Source organism: Vicugna pacos, chromosome 15, assembly GCF_048564905.1.
Source record: "Vicugna pacos chromosome 15, VicPac4, whole genome shotgun sequence".
Taxonomy (NCBI): domain Eukaryota; kingdom Metazoa; phylum Chordata; class Mammalia; order Artiodactyla; family Camelidae; genus Vicugna; species Vicugna pacos.
Window position 1 is genome coordinate 16,478,362 of NC_133001.1, and position 14,477 is coordinate 16,492,838.

Here is a 14,477-nt window from a genome sequence, read left to right on the forward strand (position 1 = left end):
TCCTAGCCAAAAACTTAAGTCATGAACTTTAGTGAATATAATGCTTTTTGAAAACTATTTACAAGGTTACTGTAAAGTATAAAATATTTCATATATAAATACAGTTGAGTGTACCCATGTTTTAAAGAAGGAAAACTTTTATTTTTTTAAACAGACCAAGACCTATGATTCTGTTACAGATAAATTTATGGATTTCTCCTTTGAAAAGGTAACCATTTCTTTCCTATACAGTTTTACATTATTTTCTGAATTTCACGTTTTCTAGTCTTACAGTTACACTGTGTCAAAATGAAAATACACCTTTTTGTTTTGTTTTGTTTTGTTTTTGCCTCTTAAAGACACACAGTGCTTATATGCTGTTTTACAAACGCATGGAACCAGAGGAAGAAAATGGGAAAGAGTACAAATTTGATGTTTCATCCGAGTTACTAGAGGTACAAGTAAATTTAACTTCAGCAGCAAATTAAAAACATATTAAGTATTTATGCAAGGATTAGTACTATAATATGAAAACAGGCTATAACATCACTAGAATCTATAATTGAGGGTAGACCTATTTAAAACTGTTTACAGATAGTCTTGGTAACACTGACATACATAGGTGAATGTAAGGTGAATGTAAAGTGAATGAGATTAACAGGAGTGGAAAACAATTACTAGTAACATGGTAAAAAAAAAATTGGTTGATGGAATCAAGGCAAGTTCACAGGTAACTTGGGTGGTTGATGATATTCTTGGATTGGGTGATAGGATTGCAAATGATCCTTTTCTTCTACATCATGTTACAAGTATATAGTATATTTGAAATGTATTTGAAATATGTATTATGTATATTTTAAAATGTGCCTCATTTGTAGTAATGAGGTTCTCATTGTTTCCTGATGTAGTGTTAATGCTACTTTAATGTTTTAAGATTTATAAAAAGTATTCACAACTCATTATGTTGTATCAGTGTTATAAATTCAGTCAGCCAAAAGTACAGAAAGTAAATCTCCAGAATGATTTTCTTGATAAAAGTTTGTTTCTACTATCTAGACAGTTCAGCTTTTACTATCTGATTTATTGATTGATATTTGCATTGTTATACTCAGGTATTAAAACTGAGTGGATTTTGTTCCACAGACACTCTTAGCTGGTATCTTGCCTACCTATAATTTACCGATTTATAATTTATCAGAAAAGCCAAGAATATTATCTTCTTTCAAACCCTTGAGTTGGATTTACCAGCAAAATTAAATGCTTTACTAGATTTCAAGTTACTAAACTCACCTATGTATACAAAAATTTATTTCAACTGCTATCATAACCGAAATTAAGTAGATTATGATCACCATTATGTATAAGACTTTGTGTCCCCAGGGTATTCAGACAAACATGTTCTAGATGAGAACCCAACAGTATTTAATGATAGCCAGCCCACTTGTGAAGTAAAATGAAATTTTAAATAAAACATATAGCAATAATACAATCGACACTTGAACAACACAGGCTTAAACTGTGGTGTCCACTTACATGTGGATTTTTTCCCAATAAATACAGTATCTGTAAGTAAGTATGAATTTCTTAAGTTACCTTTTCATTTTTTATGTCATAGTAATATGATGTCTATAGTGTTTTGTATCATATGACTATTGATGCAAGTATTGACGAACGATTCATCTTGCAAACAGACATAAAACCACAGTAGATAAATACAGTACTGTAAATGTATTTCCTCTCACTTATATTTTCTTAACATTTTCTTCTCCCTAGCTTATTTTAATTGTAAGAATACAATGTATCATATATATAATGTACAAAATATGTTTTAAATGACTGTTTGTTATTGGTAAGGCTTCCAGTCAACAGTAGGCTACCAGTAGTTAAGTTTTGGAGAGTCAAAAGTAATACACAGATTTTTTACTGTGCAGGATTTTGGCACTCCTCACCCCTTCATTGTTCAAGGGTCAACTGGAAATTGTTCATTTACATAAATGGTTTTCAAACTTTCTGTTCTCAGGACCCCGTTACATTCTTAAAAATTATTGAGAACCTTAAAGTTTTTAATTTTAATGTGGTTATATATATCAGTATTTACCATAATAGAAATTAAAACAAAATATTTAAATTTATTTTAAAATATCAAAAAATAAACCTGTGACATGCAATATAAAAAACATTTTATGAAAAATTTTTTTCAGAATAAAACACTTCAGTGAGAAAAGTGGCCCTGTTTTATATTTTTGTAAATGTCTCTAGTATCTGATTTAATGGAAGACAGATTCTGCCTGTGGTCTCTTGTGATCTCATTCATCATTGAGCCTCTGGAAAACTCCATTGTACACTCAGGAGAGAATGAGAGTTTTAACAAGACAGATAGCATTGTAATAGTATTAAGAAAATTGTTTGGACCTTACAGACACCCTAAAAAGATCACAAGAGACATCCGGGGGAGGGGAGGATGTTCTCTAACTCATTCTTTGAGAACCACTGATTTATGTTTGACAAAAGAGAATCCCAGACCTCTGCTCTACTATAACAAGAAAAATAAACTGAACTACATTACAACATCCTTGATTACAGACCTAACCAAACATTTTTCATATCATTGTTTTGGCTTATTAATTTAAAATGTTTGCCTGCATATACATTTTACTTTAAAAATTAAATAAAATATAATAATACTGCTACTTAATAAAGATTTTAAGTATAAATTAGAATCTTACGCTTTAGATTTGTACAGTTAAAATATAGCTGGTAGCAGACTTTCTCAAAAGGGAAAACAAAATTTTAGAACCATAAAATATATTAAGTAAGCAAACATTATAAATTGTAGTGACAGCTGTGGATAAAACAAGTAGAGTGCTCAGAAAGGGTTGTTATTTAGATCAGGATTGCTGAGGAAGGTGATCAGGAAATGCTTCAGATTATCCTAAAACTGAGACTTGAGAGTTAGTAAGGAGTTAATCATGTGACGAGTACTCCAGGCAGAGAGAACATTACATACAAATCCCCTGAGGAAGGAGCTTATTGGCGTGTTGTAGAAGCTGACAGATGACTTCTTTTGCTGTGATGATTAATCAGTGCAAGAGAGTGGCCCAAGAGGAAGTTGGATGGGTATATAGGAAATGTCTAAGAATGTTTCTATCAATGTAGTACAGTAATCTCACACTTAGTCATAACCCAGTTGGCTCCACATACAGTATATTGGTGCCGTGTAAGAAGGACCATCAAAAAAGATAAATATTTCTGTAGGATAGAAATGGAGTAGAATTAAAAGCACTGAGTTCTGATGGAAATCACAGGTCTACCAGGGTTTAGGTCCATAGCAGACAGTAGTGGTCAAGAGTTAAACAAAAATGACACAAAATCTAGAGCTGAGAGCTGTGGCTAGAAGCAAGAAGCTCAGAATTGGCTGTGTAAAGGCACTGAATCGGAATGGGTGAATGCTGTCAGACTGTCCTTGGGGCTGTACAGAAAGCTGTATGCCTGAAGATGCCAGAGGACCAAGAACTCTTAAGCTGGCCAGATCAGTTATGTGATACTGCAAGTATCAGTGTGATGCAGGAGCTCTAACACATGGTTATAAGACTTGGTTCTGTACTAGAGACATAGGCTAGGAAGGCAAGTAGAGGTGGTTTTAAGTCTTCAGTGGAATAAAGACAATCAGTAATGTCTGTAATTGGAGCATACATTTATTCTAGATAAAAATAATTATATGGAGCTTACTTGAGCATGCTTAGAGTGTTCAGAGAGAGAAAGGAACACAAAAATTAAAGTCTGCAAAGCCAATTCTACAGAACAAATGTCAGAAATAATCATTTTTCACAACTTTCATAGAGTAAACAAGAAAATCCCCTCGTTTAGGTCGGCCAACCTGAATAAAATTTATTTTGTCAGTTTTTAAACAAAACCTTTTTCTCTCATGACCTGTTCTTACCAAAATATCAACCTAACATAGTTTTCATGTATGTTATCAACATAACAGTTTTTTCATTATATATTTGCTCTTCAGACAGGTGGGATTTCAGAGTTCTTTCAAAATCCTCATAATACATTTTTTTTTAAATCATTATCACTTGAGGTAGCCAGAGAAGTAATGATAAATTGGATCAGGTTTAGTAACTACTTTCATATTCCATGTACCTGGGGAAAAACCAACATGAATTTTAAGTGCATGTATTTTTTTGGTTTTTGTTTCTTTTAGAGCAAGTCTCTGTGTGTGTGTGTCTAATAAAAATATTGGTAAAATGTAATAAAGAAAATATTTTCTGATATCTCATGTTAACATGTTTTTTCTCTTCAGTGGATTTGGCATGATAACATGCAGTTTCTTCAAGATAAAAACATTTTTGAACATACTTACTTTGGGTAAGTTTGGTAGATTTAGTAATACATTTTTTTGTTACACATTTCCTAAAAATCTTATTCCATAAGAATTTTAACGATATTTTCAAATTGCAGGTTTATGTGGCAGTTATGTAGTTGTATCCCCAGTACATTACCAGATCCTAAAGCTGTATCCTTAATGACAGCAAAGGTAATATATAACCTTAGATAATTTCTTCGACATTAGCTACTTTAAAATAATTAAATCTTTTTGCTTAATTTTATCTTTTCTTACAGTTAAGCACTTCCTTTGTCCTGGAGACATTTATTCATTCAAAAGAAAAGGTATGTGTTTTCTTTTGTAAATATTTATGTCATTTATGTTATTTATTAGCTATCTCTTAATGCCTTCAGTGACTTTTTTTTCTTTTTTAGCCCACAATGCTTCAGTGGATTGAACTGTTGACCAAACAATTTAATAATAGTCAAGCAGCTTGTGAGGTGAGGTGAATAATTCAACAAACAATGCATAGCTTAAGATTCACTTTTTTGTTTTGTTTTCTTTTATTCTTAACTTAGATACTGCAGCAAAATTGTTTTATCTTTTATAAATCATATGAAGTCCAATGTAAGTTATTCCTAAAATTACTTGATTGCTAAGAGAAAGTTATAATTATGTATCAAATTCATTATATTACTTAAATAATTGATTTTTAAGTTATTTAAAAATCCTTGCTGCCCCCTTGTGTATTAAAAGGAAAAAATATAGAAAATTCAGAATACTGTACCAGGTATTTCTTAAGTACTTTTGCATGTTATTAGAAAATATTTAAAAATGTGTATCGCCCTTCTCCCTCTGAGGAAAAAAATGCATATATCCCTGTAGATGAATTTATGTCCTATTTTATCTTCTCCCATATTGCACTGTAAGAGAAATACATCCCTAAGGATAATATGCTCACAGGTAAAGATCAGTTAGCCATATTGCTATCTTAATTTCATTTATGGTTATCTCCCAGAGTATTGTGTACTTTTCTAGGAATGTGAGTCTTATAAATTTCCAGAGGTGGGAGATAGCAGCATGATGAGGTTAGTTGAAGATTTTTTCATATATAGGTTTTTAGAAAGATTTTTTTTTAAAGTTTTCTTCAGTTCGTTTGTTTGAATTAGTATTTAAACAAGATTCACATTTGCTTTTGTCTCCTAAGTTACTTTTCATCTATAATACGGTTGACCCTTGAACAACACAGGTTTGAACTATGTGGGTCCACTTATGCACAGATTTTTTTTTCAATAAATATTGTGGTTGGTTGAATCTGAGGATGCAGAGGAACCTCAGACACAGAGAGTCAACTATGGGACTTGAATATCTGCACATTTTGGTGTATCCTGAGGCTCCATACCATAGAGCAACTGTACTTACCTTTTTTTTCCTTCCTTACCATTTTATCTTTTGTTCTGCAGGATTTTCCACATGCTGCCTTTAACCTATTGCATCCTTCTGGTGTTACTTAACATATTCCTCTATCCTCCTCCCTTTTCCTAATTTTTAAAAAACTGGTAGATGCAGACGATTGATTAGATCATAAGTTTGTTTTTGTTTTTCTTTTTTTAATAAAGTTGCCACTTCAGTTTTTTCACTAAGAATTTTCCTCTGGAATCCTCTCAAGGAGCTAGAATTCTCTACAGTTGTCTACATAATTACTGAATTATGTGTATGTATAGATAGGTAGTACAGTTCAATAGAGGAGTTACTGTGATTAAGAGATATCTTGAAATTATGCCTTAGATAAGCATAAAATAAGGTGTATTTATTATGTAGAGAACGTAATTTGTTTTTAAACAGAAAGAAAGTGGATCATACTCAGATCATGTATTAATAGGAATAAAATATTGTACAGTGTGACATTTATGAAGACTAAGAAGAAAATAGTATTCCACTTTATTATGATAAGACTGCAGATTGTCATCATGTAGCTTGTGCACTATAATGTAAGTGGTATCCATGGAATTCTGTAATATGATGACCCTAATTATGACTTAAGGCATTTTAGATTTTGGGCTAACAGTTGAAGAATCTCTTTTGGTAAGAACGTCAAATAATTCAGATGTCAACTGGAAGTAAAATCCTTATGTAATTTTTATTCAATTTTGTAAGTATTTGTTGAATGTTAAAATCACACTATTCTCTTTTTCTTTTCTTTTAAATATATATTTTTACAGTGGTTTTTGGACCGTATGGCTGATGATGATTGGTGGCCAATGCAGATACTAATTAAGTGCCCTAATCAAATTGTGAGACAGGTAAAAAAAAAATTTATTCGAAAAACAAGTGGCTTTCAAGTTAATTTGTTCCGAAGTTGCCTGTGAATATGTTTTAACCCAGCATTTGATAGCCTATCACAGAAGTCATTTTGCTATTGTTTTCACCAGCCTCTTTTGGCAAATCAGCTGTCATTCCAGTCAGGTGATTAAAATCATTCACATTTCCAAGTTACAGAAAAATAACTGCAACTGCGTATTTTCTCAGATTTTACTCTGACTACTTTAAGAGTTGTACTGATTCTTTTCAGATCCTTATATAGTCTAAACATGGTAGGGTACTGTGATGGCCTTGAAAGTTAAATGAACATAACTTACTGAATGTAACTTAAATGAATTTAACTTATTTCTGTGACGGATCCTGAACTGTCACATGAATCAATTTGCTTTTCTTAAATCATTGGAAAAATTAACAGGGAAGAAAATACATGCATATGTATATGTATGTATTTATTTTATTTCTTTAAAAAATTTTTTTGTAATTGGTTATTTTTATTAATAACTTTTAAGTTTAGTACAAAATTTAGGTGACCCCAGATGTATGTATTTATTTACATATATGTATTTTTATATGTATATGTACACACACACGCATATTTATGACACAAAAGCAAAAATTTAATCTGAAATATGCCACTTCCCAGTTACTCTTGAGATACAATTCTTATATCGTAAAACTTACCAAAACTTTTTAAAGTATAAAATTTAGTGGTTTTTAGTATATTCCCAAACTATGTGACCATCATCTAATTTTATAATACCCTGAGAAGAAATCTACCTACTAGCAGTTACTCCCGTTTTATACTGTCCCTTTTTTCCAGCCCTTGGCAACCATTAATCTACTTTCTGTCTCTATGGATTTGCCTATTCTGACCATTTCATATAAGTAGAATCATATGGTATGTGGGTCTTCTGTGACTGGTTGTTTTGATTTAACAGTGTCTTCAGGGTTTATCCATGTTGTAGCTTTTATCTGTGCTTCGTTTCTTCTTATTGCCAAATAATATTCTGTTTATCCATTCAACAGTTGATGAACACTTGGGATGTTTCCACTTTTTGGCTCTTTTGCATAACACTGCTCTGAACATTTGTTTACACATGTGTGGACATATGTTTTCAGTTCTTTTGGATATATATGCAGGAATAAATTGTTGGGTCATGTGGTTACTATATGTTCAACATTTATAGGAACTACCATACTTTTTTCATGATGTCTGCACCAGTTTACATTCCCACCAGCAATCTATGAAGGTTCCAGTTTTGCTCCATTTTCTTCAACATATGTTATTGTCTTCTTGATTTTAGCCATCTTAATGGGTATAAAGTAGTATCTCATTATGGTTTTGGTTTGCATTTCCTTAGTAATTAATGATATTGAACATCTTTTCATGTGCCTCTTGGCCATTTGTATATTTTACTTAGAGATTCCCTAGACATTTTTAATCCGTGTTGTTTTGGATAAACTTAAATCATATTTCCTTCTCCTAGTCATTGAACTTCTGATAAGCGGCTGTCCTGCCCGACTCCACTCTTCTGAAAGATGCTGAGTTTTCTTTTCTCTGTATCTCCACTAGTTAAGAAGGTTTTGGTTGAGCTTTATCTTGGGTAATCTCTATTACTGAATCGTGTAGTTTGTTGCTGCTTTTTCCCTTACGATAAAATGGAATATTGTTTTTCAACCTAACTCTACCTTGTTTCTTAAGTCTGTAGTTAAGACTCCAGGAAAGTTTTAGAATATGAAAAGATAATCTGTAGGCAGAATATAAATGGGTAACAAAGAGTTTTTAATTGTGTTAATTTTTCAGTATCTTTGTTACTTGCCTTCTGTTGACTCTTAGGTTGTTGTATCTTTTCATTTATAGATGTTTCAGCGCTTGTGTATCCATGTGATTCAGAGACTTAGACCTGTACATGCTCATCTCTATCTACAGCCAGGAATGGAAGATGGGTAAGAAGTATTCCTTTTGAACTGAATGTTTTATTTTTAAGCTTTTTGATGATCTGCCTATAGATCATCAAATTTAAATATACGTATTTAAATATTTAGGTTCTTCTATTTGAAGATAATATGTAATAATATAAATCAAGGACCAAAATTTTCGTCCTGTTTATTTAAGTGCATTTTCAAAATCCACTACAAATAACTTTGACTTGGTCTTTTTGTTTTAATTGATTTAGCCAGACACAATAACTGGAATCCAACTATTTGTATTATTGTAACTGGTGTTCATTATTACAAAGATAAAAGAGATAAATTCAGCTTTTTAAACTATTTCTCCTCCCAAATTATCTATCCCAAGACTTCACACTTTATCTAAGATATATTAAATTATGTTTTCAGGTCAGATGATATGGATGCTTCAGTAGAAGATATAGGTGGTCGTTCATGTGTCACTCGATTTGTGAGAACTCTGTTATTAATTATGGAACATGGTGTAAAGCCTCACAGTAAACATCTTACAGAGTATTTTGCCTTCCTTTACGAATTTGCCAAAATGGGTGAAGAAGAGGTACAGCTATATTTTGTTTATTTCTGGAATTATGTACTTATTTTCAGTATTTAAAACTTAATTGTTTTTGTATTTTAAAATCAATATTTTTATTTTTAGAGCCAGTTTTTGCTTTCACTGCAAGCCATATCTACAATGGTACATTTTTACATGGGAACCAAAGGGCCTGAAAATGTAAGTACAGTTATGTCATATCAGGAATTTAGAGGCCATGTCTTCAAGTTTGCATCATGGAAAGTCAATAGATACTAGGTTACTTTTAAGTCTATTCTAACCCTGATATTAAATAATTTTAGGGGTCTAAGTTGGGTTGTGTTTGTAATGGATATAGCAGGAAAAGAAATGATCAAGTGATGTTTCACTGGTATGGCCCTGCATCACAGAGAATAAATTGAGGCAAAATGGCCACCACCTACTTTAGGGTCCTATCAGTAGCATGTTGATTTTGGTAACATTTTTGTTGGCCATATTTTTTAAGCCCTTTGCTATTAAGTTTGTCAGAGTCTTCCAAAAATTCAAGTAGCTGGTGTATTCATAATATTAGAGTATTACGTCAATTTTGTGTTGTCTGAAATGACCACATTGGATTGAGTGCTCTGTTTTCACTATCTTATTTAATCCTTGTTGCAGCCCTAAGAGGTAAGTACTATTGTTATCTCCATTTTATAGATGGGGAACTTGAGGCATAAAGAAGTTACTTTAAAAAAAAAATAAGTTAACTCGTTTTAGATCACAGTGAGTTGGGCTTCCATCCTTGGTTAGACTCCTGAGCAAAACTGTTAACAACTATGCTGTAATGCTTGTCCAAATATGTACTATTATTATCTAGTTCCAGCCTATATGGTTAGTTGTTTAGACTGCGTTTCTTTTACTCTGTTAGATCATAAGATCTTACTCTTGCATTTCAAAGCCCAAATGATACTTCTTTGAGATACTATTTGGATTATCTGAAAACTGCAAATAAGGATTTCTTAATTCATGTAACTGGCATTTTTATTAAATAGGAAGTCTGTTTTATCATTCTCATAAATTTTTATTCTGATTTATCTTCCTATGTAGGCTTGCTGTAAGACAAAATAAATTATTATTAAAGAATTTGTCTCTTTAGGTAAGGTATATAGTCACAGTATTGGGAATTGTTGTTTTTCATGCTCTGCTAAGTCGAAAATTGTCCTAAATGCAGTTTAGACTTTGAAGTTAGGGTTAGGCCTATGAGTGGTTATTTTTCATGATACATGCTCCTGCTACCATCTACCCTGCTGTTAGCTCTCAACATAGTGTTAAAAATTAATATCATATTAAAAATAGATTTTGTTCTTCTCTAGCCTCAAGTTGAAGTGTTGTCAGAGGAAGAAGGGGAAGAAGAAGAGGAGGAAGAAGATATTCTCTCCTTGGCAGAAGAAAAATACAGGCCAGCTGCCCTTGAAAAAATGATAGCTTTAGTTGCTCTTTTGGTTGAACAGTCTCGCTCAGAAAGGTGAAATGTTTCAACATTCAAAGTGCTTTAAAGCATGTTTGATTTTATTCCTTTTACATAATTGTTTTACCACTATTAACCCAATAACTTTTGTTGCTTAAATCTTTTTAAATAACAACACTATTCATCAACTCTTGTAGCATAACTATTTCAATCCTTTGTATCAAACTCTTACTTTGCCTCCGAGTCATGTTAGAAAAATATACATTGAAGAAATATACAGTAAAGTATCTAGCAAAATTATATGTGCATTCATCTTTTAACCTAGCAACTCCACTTCTGGGAATCTGTTCCCAAAATACAGAAAGATGTATATGTAGTGCTATTTACTGAAGCAGTGCTTATAAATAGCAAAAGATTGAAAATGTCCACAAAGAGGGGACTAGTTGAAGAAACGGAGCATCCACTCAGTAGAGTAACCTATACAGAAAAAAAGGAAGTATGGAATATATCTGTACTACCGTGGAGAATAATTTAGGGTAGATATTACTATGTGAAAAAAAATAAGGTGGGGGAAAGTATAGTATGCTACTTTTTAGAAAAAAGGTGAGGCTGTGTAAAAGTGAGTGAGAAAGAGTGTGTTTGTGTGTGTGTACATATAGCCAGTCCTCATTATTCATGGATTTCCAATTTGTGTATTTGCCTACTTAGTAAAATTTCCTTGTAATCCCCAAAACACTACTTGTGGAGCTTTTATAGTCATTTGTAGTTTGTGTACAATTATGTACAGATTAGTAATGTATATGTACAGATTAGTAAAAAAAAAAAAAAATTTGAGTGGGTTTGACACATGCTTTCCCAGCTGAGGTCAAACATCATGACCCTCTGCCTTCCCATTTCAGTTCTCATATTGTAAACTAATGCTTTTGTGAAGTATATGCCACTTTTTTCACATTTATACTTTTTGTTGGTGATTGGCTGTTTATGACAGCCCCATAAATAGTGCTAAATGCTGTCTAGTGTGTTCCTAAGCCCAGGAAAGCCATAATCTGCTGTAGGTAGAAAATACACATTAGGTAAGCTCATTCAGGTTTGGTTACAGTGCTGTTTACTGTGCGTTCAGTACTAATGAATCAACATTAAATCAGATATCTAAAATTTAAACGAAACATAAAGCAAGGTAACATACTGATCTATTGATGAAAGTTGTGACCAGAGGTTCACAGGAACCTAACTGTGTTATGTTCCCTATGAGCAATGAGTTGGTATTCACTAATTCAGTATTCACTGATTCAGTATTTTCAGCTCTTTACAGAATATAAGTACTGCAAATGACAGGAATTGACTATTTTTTTAAATTGAAGACTAAATTTTAAAAAATAAACTTTAAAAAAAGTTTTCCAGTGGTTGTTGGAGGGGAAAACAGGCTGGAGGGGACAGGAATGGCAGTTTGACTTCTTTGAATATAGTATATTGTTTTGTTTTTTAGATTTATCTTTGGAATTATGTAAATGTTTCAATAATTATAAATAAATTAATAAAATGTAGTCCCTAAAAAATCAGAAGCAGACTGAAATAAATGAGCCTAACTGTCCATTGAGTTGGTGACATGGCCACTGGAGTGGAATTAAAGTGACTTTAGAATACATTAATTTAACTGTAATTTTTAGTAGGATGTACCTGAAGGACAAAAAGAATTGTTAAATTATCCTAAAGTGTTTCACTAATTATATTGTTAGTAGTACAATTAGAATTATCATTATGAAACTATTTATATTAGAGAATAAAGGAAGTAAGTGTTAATGTCCTTAGAAACCAAGATTTTCAGAAAACGAGATATACAAATATAAAATTGTAGGGTGTTTACTTAACTTTTAAAACTAAATTTGAATTTGGGAATGTCAGGAGACCTCATGGTATATTTTTTCTTAAGTAAACAAAAAATGTATTGTGTATCTCCATTTATCTGAAAAGGCCTAGAAATCCTGCTCAGCCCAGGATCAATGAGTGCCCCTGTCATGTAGATACCATTTCCTGCTGAAAAGAAATCAAGGTTCCTTGGGAAAATGGATAATTCTAGGTCTTGGATAAGAAATTAATGGGAAGCCTGGAACGATATGCATTTTGGAAGTCAAGGAGGCTGTCAAAGACTACTGAGGTCATGTTAAAAGGACTCAAGCATCAACTTGAGGTTTCTACTGGTCATAGATTAGACAACCTGAGTATCAATAATAGTAACTGTGAGTGGACTAAAACACATCATAAATGTTTACATCCGTGAGTTCATAATGATACCTAAAAAACAAAAACTTTTTAAATTTTGGCAACCTTTGGAGTATATTAAGAAACTGAACAATAATTTTGGAAACTTACTAATAAAGAAACAGTATCAAGCATTTATCTTACTTGCAAGAATTATACCTTGTGGCACCCAAATGGTAAATGAGAGGGATGTTCGTCATCAGAGGTATTTGAGCTAATAAATGCGCAAAAAATGCTGGAATTAGGATACATTATTTTGCATCCCTAATGAAATAATGCATCTAGGAAACAGTCATCGTTGTCTGAAAACATTACAAAAAGAGGGACAACTTTTCATTGTGTGCCTCCTAATGAAAGTTCACACCACCACCTATAAGGTATTCTTGATTAAAAAGTCAAACCTAGATCTGATCAAGGCTCTAGATCTGACTGCCATTTTATAGGAAATATGGGGACAGAGGAACACGTTAAAACAACACAACAAGGATATAATCAGCAAAATGGAAGTATGGGAAATTCTACAGGACAAACCACCTGCTTTCTTCAACAGATTAATTGCAAGATAAAAACAAAATTGGAAGGGAAACCAGTTGTCTAAATGAAATTTAAAAGACATTTCAACGAATGGCAACAGAGGACTTTGTTGGATCCTGATTCAAACATTAACTATAAAAAAAATTTTTTAGAAACATGAGGAAATTGTACATGGACTGGATATTGTATATTAATAAGAAATTGTTAATTTATTTTCAGTTGAATAATGGTAGTGTGATTATGTTTTTGAAATTTATGTTAAAGATGTACTGAGATTTATGGACTAAGTGATAAAATATGTGAAATTGCTTCAGAATAGTTCATGTTGAGTGAGTAGGAGGTACAAATGAAACAAGACTGACCATGAGTTGGTAATTTGAAGCTGAATGATGGAATACCTACACTATTCTATTTTTGTATGTGTCTGGAATTTTCTATAAGTTAAAAAAAGAAGTGAGCAGCAATTTTAAACTTGAAAGTGAAATTCTCTATTTCTTAGAAGTTCATTTCATTTTGAGGTTTCTCTTGTCAAAAAAAGCTCTCTAAATTAGACCCACCCTAGTATTATACTATATCAAAATACTGAGTTAATTAAATGGAAATAAAGTAGCCTTGAACTTCCATATACCAATTGTGGAATTCTGAAAAAATGTCTAAAAGATATCTAACAAGCAAATCTAGCTAGCAAAAAGTTCAAAAATCATTTTATGATGGTGGTTTGGCACACTTGTTATTGAATCAACAATTTTGTTGTGTGTCAAAATGCAAGTGGCTATGAAGTAGTACAGAGGAGAGAAAAACTTATTGCCACTAATGTTTTCTTTCAGGCATCTGACATTATCACAGACTGACATGGCAGCATTAACAGGAGGAAAGGTAATTCCTTTTCTATATTAGACCACTTGATAATCACAAAAATAACAAAATAGTACTTAAATGAACAACTTTTGCTTTTAACAGGGATTTCCCTTCTTGTTTCAACATATTCGTGATGGCATCAATATAAGACAAACTTGTAATCTGATTTTCAGCCTATGTCGATACAATAATCGACTTGCAGAACATGTAAGTGCTGAGAAATAGTCTTAAAGTGTTTCGGTAGTTTTTGAAGAAAATTCTGAAAT

At 32.1% G+C, this 14,477-nt stretch overlaps 1 protein-coding gene across 2 annotated transcripts in view; it reads left to right on the forward strand.

The window, feature by feature from the left end:
• USP34 (ubiquitin specific peptidase 34) overlaps nucleotides 1–14,477 on the forward strand; it is a 203,801-nt gene that overhangs the window by 158,437 nt on the left and 30,887 nt on the right. For both annotated transcript variants that reach the window (XM_072937675.1, XM_072937674.1), the window contains 13 exons: nucleotides 155–208; nucleotides 339–434; nucleotides 4,286–4,350; nucleotides 4,444–4,519; nucleotides 4,606–4,653; nucleotides 4,744–4,809; nucleotides 6,532–6,612; nucleotides 8,493–8,578; nucleotides 8,972–9,140; nucleotides 9,240–9,314; nucleotides 10,466–10,617; nucleotides 14,181–14,229; nucleotides 14,314–14,418. In XM_072937675.1, the coding sequence (XP_072793776.1) occupies nucleotides 155–208; nucleotides 339–434; nucleotides 4,286–4,350; nucleotides 4,444–4,519; nucleotides 4,606–4,653; nucleotides 4,744–4,809; nucleotides 6,532–6,612; nucleotides 8,493–8,578; nucleotides 8,972–9,140; nucleotides 9,240–9,314; nucleotides 10,466–10,617; nucleotides 14,181–14,229; nucleotides 14,314–14,418 (1,122 nt within the window). The remainder of the gene's footprint in view (nucleotides 1–154; nucleotides 209–338; nucleotides 435–4,285; nucleotides 4,351–4,443; nucleotides 4,520–4,605; nucleotides 4,654–4,743; nucleotides 4,810–6,531; nucleotides 6,613–8,492; nucleotides 8,579–8,971; nucleotides 9,141–9,239; nucleotides 9,315–10,465; nucleotides 10,618–14,180; nucleotides 14,230–14,313; nucleotides 14,419–14,477) is intronic.